The sequence below is a fragment of the Phoca vitulina genome, unplaced genomic scaffold (genome assembly GCF_004348235.1).
Source record: "Phoca vitulina isolate PV1807 unplaced genomic scaffold, GSC_HSeal_1.0 scaffold101, whole genome shotgun sequence".
In the NCBI taxonomy this organism is placed as follows: Eukaryota; Metazoa; Chordata; class Mammalia; order Carnivora; family Phocidae; genus Phoca; species Phoca vitulina.
This window is the reverse complement of record NW_022589804.1, coordinates 272,794-286,503: the sequence shown is the minus strand read 5'-3', so window position 1 is coordinate 286,503 and position 13,710 is coordinate 272,794. Positions and strand designations below refer to the sequence as shown.

The window sequence follows — 13,710 nt, the reverse complement described above, 5'->3', positions numbered from 1 at the left end:
TTTAAACTAATAGTCATTCCATGCTTAGGAAAAGGTGGTAACAGACACTTAGTTTGAACAAGAATTTTTACGCATGTCATATAAGACTTGGACAAATTTTATATATCTAAAATCTGTGGGTTGAACAAAGTATGTTTTCTTCTTTAAGAATAACATGTCCTGGGGTGCCTGGGTGGCTCAGTTATTAAGCATCTGCCTTCGGCTCAGGTCATGATCCCAGGGTCCTGGGATTGAGCCCCACATCAGGCTCCCTGCTCAGCGGGAAGCCTGCTTCTCCCTCTCCCACTCCCCCTGCTTGTGTTCCCTCTCTCGCTGTGTCTCTCTCTGTCAAATAAATAAATAAAATCTTTTTTTTAAAAAAAAAGAATAACATATCCAAGCTTTAAAATCAGTACAAGTAAAAGACTAGTTTTCTTCAGGCAAACCAAAATTAAGTAAACTTTACAGATCCATTGTGATTATAAACTCTTCTAAGATGTTCTTTTGACTCATTCTTCTAAGATGTTCTTCTAAGATGTTCATTTGACTCATTCTTCCCCTCTCTTATGTTTTACAAAATGTACAAGATCAAAATAAAGAGTTCAGTGATGGGTTCTACATAGTCCAAGCGAAGCTCCAACCCCACAGAAAACTTCCACAGGAGGTAACAAATGTAATACAGACAATGCCCAACAGCAAATGCCATTTCTTGAGTGGAATAACATTCATATTGAAGCTCTGCATTCTTGTGGCTTAATATGAGTCATTTTTTTCCAACTGGAACCCATTAATATAGACCACTGATGATATTTGCTTAGTTTTCCCTTTAGATATTCTGAGCTAGCTGGAGTGGGGGAGGGGGGGACATATTCTTTACCTTTGTTTGCATCACCTAAAGCACTTTACAAATGAGCTTTTGGGTCCATGCTTTTCAAACTGAGAATTCACAAAGCTCAAAGGCCCAAAGTAACTTCTCAAAAGCAATTTGGCCAAGGGAAATCAGTGAGAGGTGAAAGCACTCTTATCACCTATTTCAGCATATTCACAAGAAGTGGTTCTTTTCTTGTACCACAACTCTCTTGGGACACCCTCACCAGCATGGAAATCAATGTTCTCACTCAAGGTAGAGTTATGCAGATAATTAGAAGGCCCATAAGAGAGAGAATTGGGGGTGGGGAGGAATTAGCAAAGAGAATCAAAAGTATAGCATGGGGAAAGAAGAGATTTGTTTGGATCACTATACCTTTGTATCCTTCCAATGCACCTGAGCTTTCTAAGATCACATGAAACAAAATTACTAGCACTTTGAAATCAGCTATTCGATAATCTTATCATAGGAGAAAGGAATATAGTCAGAAAGGCATTCACCATAAATCATTTCTTAGATTTATCTTATTATTGAAGTGCCCACTTTTTAAAAAAAAATTCAGATGTATAAAATGCTTTTACTTTGTGAACATCACTCATCTCTTCTTGCCTTAAACTATTTAAGACCTCTGATATCCTTGGATGTGTCTGAAGACCTTTAACAATTTCCAAATTCATGAAAACCATTAAATCATGCAATTTAAACCAAGTTCCCCATAGAACTTGTATTTGATTCATTTATCAAATGAAGTCATTGTCAAATTCAAGTTTTCAATTTCTAAATATGTAAACATCCTATTGATCATGCAAAGTCCATCTCCTAAATCTACTTTTTCTTTAGTCCCACTGCCAAAGCACTAAAGAAACTAATTTTCACATGACTTTTTACCACACTATTTGATTACTATCACATCACAGAGTTGCATTAAAATGTGGATACTAAGAAGTGAGACCCACTCCCCAGCTAAGTCATCTGCTCTTATACTAAGGTCTGTCTTAGTTCATGCCTTAGCACGATTATTAATTACAACATGTCACAGACCTTCAAGATCCCATTTCAAGAGTCAATACTGTAAACGTAATGCATACTGGATGTTAAAGGGCATCTGCCACCTTTCCCTCATTCCTTTCCCTGTGACTCCTCCCTGGAGGAGCTCTGTCATGGTGCCATGGCTGGAGCCTTAAAAGCTGGGAGGAATGACAGGACACAGCAACAGTAAATGGTAACCATTTTTCACATCCATGATGTTTTTCAATTCTTCAAAGTACTTTCCTATCCTTTATATCATCTAATCCTCAACACAACACTCTGAGATAAGTAGAACAGTTTCGTCATGTTTCAGTTAGGTGAATTGTCATCTGTGGCTATGAAGGAGAGAAGAGGGAAGGAAAGAGGAAATTTGGCTTTTGGGGGAACACCTGTTATATAATGGGCTTTATGCTCAGTATTTTTTCCATGAGTGATTTATTTATAATTTCTGTTAGTTTCCCCTTATGTAATAGAACCTACCTTGTGGACTAGTTAAGACTCTGACACAGAATGTATAAAGAACGTAACTCAAGACGTCTGGGTGGCTCAGTCAGTTAAGTGTCTGCCTTCGGCTCAAGGTCATGATCCCAGGGTCCTGGGCTCCTTGCTCAGCGGGGAGCCTGCTTCTCCCTCTCTCTCTGCCCCTCCCCCCTGCTTGTGTGCACGCACTTGCTCTCTCTCTTACACGCAGCCTCTCTCTCTCTCTTTCAAATAAAATCTTAAAAAAAAAAAAAAGAACGTAATACAATGTCTGCCCATGAGAACATTTCAATGAATGTTGGCTCTTGTTATTATTATTTCTTTTAATTTTCTTTTTTTTAATTTTATTATGTTATGTTAATCACCATACATTACATCATTAGTTTTTGATGTAGTGTCCCATGATTCATTGTTTGTGTATAACACCCAGTGCTCCATTCAATATGTGCCCTCTTTTAATTTTCTTTTTTTTTCTTTTTTTTTTAAAGATTTTTTTTTTAATTTATTTATTTGAGACAGAATGAGAGAGAGAGCACATGAGAGGGGGGGAGGGTCAGAGGGAGAAGCAGGCTCCCTGCCGAGCAGGGAGCCCGATGCAGGACTTGATCCAGGGACTCCAGGATCATGACCTGAGCCAAAGGCAGTTGCTTAACCAACTGAGCCACCCAGGCGCCCTCTTTTAATTTTCTTTTAAGGTTCACAATACCCTGGTGAGATAGGAATTATTTCCCTTGTTTACCTGTTGAAGACTCCAAGTTTCAGTGAAAATTAACAAGTGCTTTTTGAATGAAATAAATTCTACTTCAAGCTGAAATTCCACACAGCCATCTAACCAAGGTGCTACAAATTTTGTGTCAATTACAAATAGCAACAGATATTTGCTTTGTCCAGAAGGATCAAAGAGGGAGCCAGAGGTCAACCAAAGGAAAAGATAGGTCTCCCTGTCCTAATGCCATCTGCTAAATGCTCGGCAAGTTCCCTTCATCTTTACATAGTTCTGAATTCCTTTTATTATTTTTATTTATAAACATAAATAATTTATAATATTACTATTCAGTGCTATTAATACTATTAATGCTAAATAATACTACTTAATTACAGTAATAACTATCATTTGCTGAGTACCTATGCACCAAGTGCTAAGCATTTCACCCACATGTTCTCATGTAATCTTCACAACTAAACTAAGGGAAAGACTTCAACCCAACTTCACAGATGAGTTAAACTTATACTCAGAGAAGAAATTTACCAAAATCATAAAGGGAGATAAATGCCTGAGCTAGGATTCAAACTCATATCCGTATAGCTCCAAGGTCCATGATCTTCGTTTGATTGTTGTTTGATTGCTTATTTGATTTTCCTCCCCAGAATGACCTAGGCACTTTTAAAATCAATTTTAGGATCACCACATTGCTTAGCACGATGAACTAGAAAACTTGACTAGGATTAAAAAACTGAGTTGATAAAGAAGACATTTAACTCCACTAAGTTCATCTATCAAATGAGCTAAATGAACTGGATCACCTCGTAAGGTCCCTATAACATTCAGCGATTCTACAGGCTCCTCTCCCTTGGGCTGGGTGTTCCCCAGAGAAGGCAGAAAGCATATGACCTCCAGAATTGTGAGGAAACACATTTCTGTTGGTTAGACCGCCCAGTCTGTGGTACTTTGTTATGGAAGCCTGAGCAAACTAATGCAGGAGACACCAGTTAGGATGAGGTGTTCATATCTGCCTCAGGTCTAAGAATAATCCATAAACAGTATTCTTACCTTCATTTCTGATCAAGTACTTTTTGATAAAAAAATACACAAACATACATATAGACAGTCTGATGCAGAGCCAGTGGTAGGACACATAAGAACCTCAGGCAAGTGTAGAAAATTCCAGCTTCTAACCCCATCTGTCTCAGAACCTCCCTGGTAGAGCACAGTGATTGAGAACATGGTCTTCAGTATGAGACAAATGTGGGTACAAATAGGGCTTCTCCAGGCGTTAGCTGCGTGACTTGGGGAAAGTTACCTAACCACTCAGAATCTCAGTTTCTCAATCCCCTAAAAAGTGGTACTTCCTATTTTCCAGGCTTGTTACTTATAGGGATAATTTAAATATAAGGAGTAAGTGAGATTATAAACAGAAAGAGCAAAGAACTAATTATATCTGGCACATAGTATGTGATTAGTAAATGATAAGTTGTTATCAGATTGAACTATATGAAATGGTTGATATTTGATTTTTTATCAAAATGGCAATTCCATATAGTTCGGCCTACTATATATAATGTCACATAGAGGAGGAAGAGCATAATGGTCAATAATACAAGTTCTCGAAACAGGATATTTGGGCTGGAGTCCTGCCTCTGTCACTCACTAGCAAGTTACAGAACATCCCTAATTCAATTGCTCGGCTGACAAATTAAAAATATCTACTCCAGCGGCACCTGGGTGGCTCAGTCGGTTAAACATCTGCCTTCGGCTTGGGTCATGATCTCAGGGTCCTGGGATCGAGCCCCAAGTCAAGTTGGGCTCCCTGCTCAGCAGGGAGTCTGCTTCTCCCTCTGCCCCCTCTCCCCCATCGCTCATGTTCTCTCTCTCAAATAAATAAATAAAAATCTTAAAAAAAATCTACCCCACAGGATGGATGGAAAGGTTAAATAAATTAATCCACACAAAGCTCTTAGACTAATGCCTGCTACCTAGACAGTCCTCAATGAATGTAACCTACTATTGATGTTATTAATATTATTAATAACAAAATGAAGGAAGTAGATTTGAAATTCTCTGAAATTAATTCCACCTTCTAATTCTATTCTGTTTTGGCTGGTATTGATAAAAGAGAAGAGTACAGTGGGCTTTCAGCTGTATACCATAAGGAGGTTAAACACTGAGTGCTGTAAGTCCAACAAATATTAAGGAATCAGAAATAATTTAAATAAAAATAAGTCTCATAATTCCTTAATAATTTGTTTGAGACAAATCTAAAACAACTGTAATGCTGAAAATTATGTTATCTTAGGGGTAAATCAATAATTTTCCTTAACTTCTTAAATTGCTATACATCTTTAAATATCATTTCACATAAGATGGAAAGCTAGTGGTCTCCACAGTGTGGGGTTTAATTTGTTTATGCATATGTGCATAGAGTTGCTCATCATAACAGACTGACTGTTGGACTGAGGATCAATGGACCAGAATAGTAACCAAGCCACTCATTCAGTGGGTGATGGTGAGCAAATCACTTCAACTTCATTTTTCTGTTTGGGAAAATGAGGAAGAAGTCTAAGTAAAGATGCCAAAGCTTACTTCCAAGTCTAAGATTCTGAGTCTTTATCTACTGTAAATGGATTAAGAATATAACGATTGCGTCAAAGTAATGTAAGTCATTTCACCTGGCAATAAACAGGAAGTAAAGTATTTTCAAATAGCAGAATGTTAAGAATAAAGACAACAACAACAAAAAAACTCCCATTCAGTTAAAAATATCCCCCGAATTGAAACCACAACACATGCCTGGGCAAATCTAAGGGGTAACTTTTACATTTTATGCAATAAATGAAAAGAATTAATGATCAAGCCTTTTCTGAAACCAACAGATGGTATATATTCCTTCTCAGCAGAAGTAAAGCTGCCTGGGCCAGCTATGAAACCAACAGTGACTTAAAATTCTAGGTCCATTTGTACAGACACTCTAATCTCTGACCTTAACAAATTCACATGACGTCAGATTTCTGTCTCTGAAAATTGTTAATTATGATATAACTTCTAGGACTTTTGCGAGGGTAAATTAGTTAATGTTTCTTAATCACTTAAAGGATAATGATTAACCAAAAAAAGATCCTCATTGTGAGACTAGAAAAAAATCTCCACGCTCACAGCTTTCTTCCAATTAACATAGGTATCTCAATAAAAGTTTTTTAAAAAGAAAAAAAAGATCTTCATGACCGTGCAGTAGATCTAAAATAATAACTGTGAGGGGGCGTCTGGCTGGCTCAGTCGGTAGAACATGAGACTCTTTATCTTAGGTTTGTAAATTCAAGGCCCACGTTGGGTGTAGAGATTACTTAAAAATAAAACCTTTCAAAAAATAAAATAATAATTGTGAGACAAAGCAAAAAAAGTTAAATTTCTCATCACAACACCATGAGAATATCTAGGTTGAAACTGAACGGTCCATATACAAATGTTAGTTTTGGGGGGAAAAGATAATAAAACCAAGACACACTGAATCTGGTACCATAAAACACATTCTCTACTCAAAGTAAGATTTTCTTATCAATTAAATTATATCTGTTTAATTACTAAAATGTCAGAAATATAATTCAAAAATAGATGAACTTCAATATGAGGGCTTCTATGAATAATATTTTGAGTTAAATTGCTCCAATATTCCAAAAAATCTAAGAAACTAAGTTTCTCAGGGTCAGTGACAACACATTGGGACTTTCTAGTAAAGTGCAAGCAACTACATTTTCCATTCCTTGAAAACAAATAAATCAAAAATAGATTTTATCTTAAAAAATCAAAGTACTCCTTTATTTAAAAGCTTGTTATGGGAAGGTGGAGGAGGTTATTGCTCGGTTAGTTTATGTGTGCGCGTGTTTGTTTTGGCTTCCCTCAAAAGACTTTTTTTTTTTTTCTTCTTAGCTTAATTTTAAGATTCCAAAACTCACAGCATGTCATAATTAAACATCTCCTAGGAAGTGCACAGTCTGATTAGCACATTAACTCAGGCATAAACCAGCCGTGACCAGGCTGCCTCCAGGTCTGGGTCAGACCAGTCTGGGAAAGAACAGTCCTGATGAAAACTCCTACTAAGACACATTAACCTCAACATTATTTTATCTTCCATCAGTTAAGATCTTCTTTTCTCTGTCAATTCTTATGCAGTTTTTTTAATCGTTAATTCTGGCCTGAGAACAATCAACTAGCATCCTATAAATATAAATAAACATAGATAAAAAATGGATCCACTAGTTCTGAGAATGAACTAATTTTACCTTCATTCTCAACGGTTCCCACCACCAAAAAGCTCAGATAATTAGGGCGAAGTCAGAGATATTTTTATGATTACACACCAACAGCTAGAGCCCGTGACTTCTTATCCGATATCAACTGTTTTGGAAAGGGAGAGCAAGAGGACTACCCATATCCTGATGTCTTTTTATTGGGCAGGTTGGTGGCCAGCTGCTTGCTGTAAAACAAAATGATAAGTGCAAGTGACCACGGAAGTAGGAATATCTTCCCCCACAGTCTACACTTACACTGTCCAAAATGGTAGCCATTAATTGCACACAGCTATTAAGCATTTGAAATGTGCCTAGGCCCACCAAGAAACTCAATTTTTAGGTTTATTAATTTTTTTTAATTTAAACTTAAAGCTGATAGTCCTTTGTGTTATTAGAAAAATTTTAAATATGTTTGGAACAGCTTGGGTATGTGAATTCACTTTTTTATTTGTAAAAATTTTATGAAATCTAAACACAGTCAAGTATTTCTGATGAAAATCTGGTGACTGAATTATGATGTGCACAAGTATAAAATGCATACCATATATTTCAAAGAATAGGCAACAGGCTAGAATACATCATTGATATTTTTTAAAATATTGGCTACATGTTGAATACTTCAATCCAATACTTTAGATAGACTATTTTAAATAAAATATATTATTACATTTAATGGCACTAGCATTTCACTTTTTTATTTTATTTTATTTTTTTTAAGATTTTATTTATTTATTTGAGACAGAATGAGAGAGAGAGAGAGAGAGAGAGAGCACATGAGAGGGGGGAGGGTCAGAGGGAGAAGCAGGCTCCCTGCCGAGCAGGGAGCCCGATGCGGGACTCGATCCACGGACTCCAGGATCATGACCTGAGCCGAAGGCAGTCGCTTAACCAACTGAGCCACCCAGGCGCCCCGCATTTCACTTTTTTAATGTGCTACAAAAAAATTTGAATTGCATGACTCATATTACATTTCTGTTGGGCAGCACTGATGATGAGTAATAGTAACCAGTGGCCTAACTATCAGAGATGGGCCAGTGAAGTGTTTTGCTGAAAATCTGTGTAGCATGAGGAAAGGCAAAAAGGCCAGACAGAACTGCAATCACATCCTAGCTCTGATTCTGAACAAGTCATCAGCTTCCTCCGCCCACCTTTTCCCATGTATAAAATGGGAAGAATGGTTTCCTAGCTTAAACCAAATATTTGTAAAGTGTCTGGCATATGACAGGAATAAACAGTTGAACACATAGTCGGTTTTCAGTAGAAAACAGAGATTTCAAACTACTAAGAATTAACTGCTTGTCAATATCTATGCCTTCTTGTAAATGGACTATATTCTGTAGACCCTTCCTTCCCCTCATACTCCTGCAACTTTGTTACTACCTTACATTTAAAGATGAATAACAGCAACCTTTATACTCCATGTTATTATCAAAATAATCAACAACTGGAGGGACTCCTTCCATTTGTGTTTTAAAGTGGTAGTAAATTCATTTCCAGGAATACCACCATGATTTTTATGAATCTAAAATTCACCTTCAAAAGAGACTTATGGGAACACCTGGGTGGCACAGTCATTTAAGCATCTGACTCTTGATTTTGGCTCAGGTTGTGATCACAGGGTCATGAGATCGAGCCCTGCCTGGGGCTCTGGGCTGAACGCAGAGTCTGCTTGAAATTCTCTCTCCCTGTCCTACCCCTCCCTCTCGTGCTCTCTCTCTCTCTAAAATAAATAAATAAATCTTTAAAAAAAGAGAGAGAGAGACTTGTAATATCAGAATATTTATTATGTCCTTCTCAGGCTATCTAAAATTCATCACAGTGGGACCTTGTTCTCGTGAGTGTTCGGTAGGCTCTAAGATGCTCTATCTAAGGCATTAATAATAATGAAGTATCAGTATTAAACATGTAAAAGATGGGAGCCAGCAATATTTATTTTAAAATTAATTATATCCCCTTGTTATACTCTATTTTCTTTGCGACTTGAAAAATGCCTGCAAATTCTTACACTATGAGGTAATACCATAATCATCAAAAGATTAGGAATGATAAGCCTAGGACAAATAAAATTAAGTCCTCCTTCATAAAGCAAATAGTAAAACCACAGAGTTCTTGTTTCACTAAAAAGTAGAGTAAGATAGACTGAAAATATTCCAAAATTGTTTAGATAAATTAATGCCTAGAAAATCACCATATAGGTAACTACTGAAAAGTGAGACGTTTGGAAGTCATCTTTCATTTTTCAGGAGGATGCCAAGGAGAAAAACCATTCCTCCCCACTGTGACTTTTTTCATACAGTGTTGACTTCTGACAGGATGGCCTAAGGGTCAACTCACTATGGTCATTCTTAGGTTTCTATAAAAACTAATTTACAATGACCTCTCTCTTCTTCTGTTTCTTGCACTTTTCACTCATAGTTTTCCATTTAGCCCTTTTGTCATTTTTTTTCCTTCATTCATCTGATGAATATTTATTGAGCCCTTACTATGTGCCAGCTGGTCTGCCGGCCTCACCATTGAACCTCACTAGCCTGTCATATTATTCAAACAACAGCACTAGAGTGAGATGGCGAGAGGCAAAACATACTTAATTTGTTTTAATTAGTTGGGTAATATGTGTGTGTATGCGTATACTCTTCATCATCTCTGACTTGTCACCAAAATAAATTTGAAGTTGTCACACAGCATCCAAGTTCATAAAAATTAACTTGCTGGTTTCCAACATAATTAATTTTTAAGTAAGTTATTATTTTAGCTTATACTATACCATAGAGCTGAAATCCAAAGTTCATTTGTGGCTTCAAGTTACCTATTCTTAGATTGTATATTAATACAAATATCTCTTTATCAAAATTTGCCATCATAACTCTTTTGAATTTTCTCCAAGTTATTCATATAGTTACATAATAGGTCAGATATCTCCTACTGAAAAATCTTGTGTTCACTAATTCACAACTAAGGGGGACTTTCTAGGAGAAAAAATTAAAAAGACAGGTCAGAGACCTTCATACGTTTATTAGAGAAAATTTTTCTTAACTTGTTTATTCAATTATAAGTATATACTTGTTCGATTTTCCATTAGATTGTAAGAAACTTAAGGGCAGGGGCAAGGGCTCACTTTCTATGTGTCCATTTGAAAAGCATGGGTTTCATGACAGTTTGATAGTCAAATGGAAAGTTGGTTAGATGAAAAAGAGAAAGAAATGTTCAGATTTAAGAGTTACCAATAAAATGAGGAGCACTTGGGGGGCGCCTGGGTGGCTCAGTCGTTAAGCGTCTGCCTTCGGCTCAGGTCATGATCCCAGGGTCCTGGGATCGAGCCCCACATCGGGCTCCCTGCTCCGCGGGAAGCCTGCTTCTCCCTCTCCCACTCCCCCTGCTTGTGTTCCCTCTCTCGCTGTGTCTCTCTCTGTCAAATAAATAAATAAAATCTTTAAAAAAAAAAAAAAAAAAAAAAATGAGGAGCACTTGGGTGGCTCAGTTGGTTGAGCACCCAACTCTTGATTTTGGCTCAGGTCATGATCTCAGCATTTGTGGGATCGAGCTGGACATCAGGATTGCGCTCAGTGCAGAGTCTGCTTGAGATTCTCTCCCTCCCACTCTGCCTCTGTCCCTCCCCAGTGTGCTCTCTCTCTCTCTAAAATAATAAATATATTTTTTTAAAAGTTAGCAATAAAATGAGTTTCATCTTTGAGACTATTTTTCTTAACCCATTAGTTAAAAATACAGGTGTTGGGTGATGCTGATGTGTCGATGTAGGTTCATCAGTCATAACTTATGTATCATACTGGTAGGGGATGTTGATAATGGGGGAGACTATGCATGTGTGGGGGTAGGGAAGCATAGGGGAAATCTCTGCACCTTACTCTCAATTTTACTGTGAAGCTTAAATAGCTCTAAAAAAAATAAGTTCTTTAAAAAATAGGTGTTAAACTTTAAAAATATCAATTGTGTGACCAATAGATAATGAAAAATAGTACTTTATTGTATAAAATAAAACATCAGTTAATTAATTCAATCTCAATTTATTGCAGTCTTAGCATGTGCCAAGCACTACTTTCCTCGGACCTGAGGTTTAAAGATAAATAGGATCTGTAAACGTAAAGTACGAAATGGAAAGTTGGTTCCACAAAATTCATGTGAACTAATCACAATTTTAAATAATCATTAAACCATGGAAAAGAAAACAAAGCATCTCCTACTTAGAATGTGTTCACTTCCCCAATGAAAAGGAATGACAAAATCTTTTTCAGATGCCCTAAAATTTTTCAATACACTTTATACTTTTTGCTGGTTGCTCAGAAAACGCTACCTCCTAATACAAAGTAAGATGTCTTCAGTGCCTCTGTCTTTTGTTAAGGAGTCAAGTAGGAAGGGAATGGAAAGAATGAGATCAGAAATGTCATGGAATAGAGAAAAGGAAAAATATCAACATGAGATAAATCGGAGCAAAGTTCTGCACAATATCATTCTCGTATTAGGCCAGAACACTGGAACCATAATCAACCTAGGGTAAGAAGCTAAGAAATGCCTAGAAATGAATAACTGCCTTAGACACATACTTTGTGAGAACTGGCAGTAAAAGGAAACAGTGCAGAAATCCTCTGGATAAGCTTAGGGGCAAGGCTGAAGTCTTGATTAGTGAAAACTAAAAGCCTGTCATTGGTTGGTCCTGCTGGTGAAGCAGATCCTTCAAGGCACTTGGCAGCCGACAAGAGGTAGCAACTTCACTCAGGTCAGCACTACTAGCCTGGTCTGGCAGCTTCATTCCTTTCACTTTAGCACATAGTATCTTTGGTTCTTAAAAGAGTCAGTCATTTTAACCTACATGAGTGTAAATGATACATCAAGGAAACCTGACCACTTTAGAGAATGACAAACCTTTCTGAAGTGAACACCCAGGGTTTCTTTAATAAATGGAAGAACTGACCAAGCCTGGTAGCAATGCCTGCCTACCTTAAACCCATTCTACCAGGTTACCCAAGTCCCACTTACCCCTAACATCTGGTGGAGGTAGTGATACTCTGGCCCTTGGTTATACAGCAGGAAGGCTTTCCAGAAAAGCAAAACATTCAGGGAGAGCCAGATAAACTAAATCATACAGAGAGAGAAAACAAAAATTAAAAATAAACATTACCTGATGAATGGAAACTTCAAGTACATTCATTGGACACAATACTTTCTGTGGAAGCTGGGTTAGTAATTGCAGAAAGCATTTTCAATTAACCAGCAAGCTGACAACCACTCAGAGCAAAACAAATCTGCCCTCACTCAGTCCCTGCACCTGAGATTAAGCATTTGGGTTGCAAAGACGTCTCCTAAATGATCGGCAGACATCCCCTGCAGTACAAAATGAGCCTAAGAAATTAGTGACATCACCACGTCCCGAGCATTGCATGTTGTTAAAATGCAACACCAAACAAAAGCAATCTGGGAAAAGAGCAAAGGGGGGAAGATGTTTAAAGGGTTAAGAAAAAGTTGTGTTCACTACAAGTGATCTCTTCTCCCCCCCCCCGCCCCAACACCCGCTCTCCCATCAGTGTGCAGCAAAGTTCCCATGCATTTGGAGCGGGGGTGGGATGGGGGGGGTCGTTATTATCTCCAGGCACGAACAGCGGAAAGTTTTGTTAGTTGAGAATATTTGAATTAGAGGCAAAACGTCTCCAGCTCCCCACCCGCGCACGCTCAGAGAATGAATCAAAGTCGCTGCACGAGAGACAAAACGCAGGGAGAGCCTTGCCCGCCATCCTACCAGGCAGAGGTGTTTAACCCCTTCGTTGGCCAGCCAGTTCCTCCAGGACACAGCCATGCCGCCGGCCCCGCCGCGCTGCGCTCTCCGCCGGCCGGCCTGAGAAGGAGCGGCGGCGGCCGGGCAGCGGTTACAGTTGTGCGGCCTGCGAGGGGGAAGGGGGGGTGGGGGGGGACGGAGGGTCAAAGACTGAGTGGAAGCCCGGACGCCGGCGCCGAGCCAGCCCGGGCGGGGTCTGCGTCCCCGAGCCGGGTCTTCCGGGGCCGCGGCTGCGGCCCGCGCGGGGTCTGCGCTGCGCCCTCGGCCGCCCCGGCCCGGCGCTCGGAGCGCGCGCTCCTCGGCCCCGCCGCCCGGCTGCGCGAGCCTGCCCCGCCGCGCCCGCCCCTTTGTCTGCGGGCGAGCCTGTAGTTGCGGCTGCTGCCGTTCAGGACGTCCCGGCTGGGAACCGGGAGGCGTCCCCCGCAGCCTCAGCCCGGCCGGCGCGGCTTGCGGAGACCGACAAAGATGTGGAGAATGATACCCATGCCCTAGTGGGGAACCCCGCCGCACCCTCGTACACTCGCACACACCTAGTTCTTTGGCACGGGTCGTTTTCCCCCAAAAA

At 39.2% G+C, this 13,710-nt stretch overlaps 1 protein-coding gene across 1 annotated transcript in view; it reads right to left on the bottom strand.

Moving 5' to 3' along the window:
* NOX4 (NADPH oxidase 4) overlaps positions 1-13,183 on the bottom strand; it is a 160,696-nt gene extending 147,513 nt beyond the window's left edge. The window contains exons 1-2 of the mRNA XM_032397656.1: positions 13,110-13,183; positions 12,353-12,448 (exon numbers count right to left, since the gene is read on the bottom strand). Coding sequence (XP_032253547.1) covers positions 12,353-12,448; positions 13,110-13,166 — 153 coding nt within the window. The 5' untranslated portion in view covers positions 13,167-13,183. The remainder of the gene's footprint in view (positions 1-12,352; positions 12,449-13,109) is intronic.
* Positions 13,184-13,710: the final 527 nt, after the last annotated feature.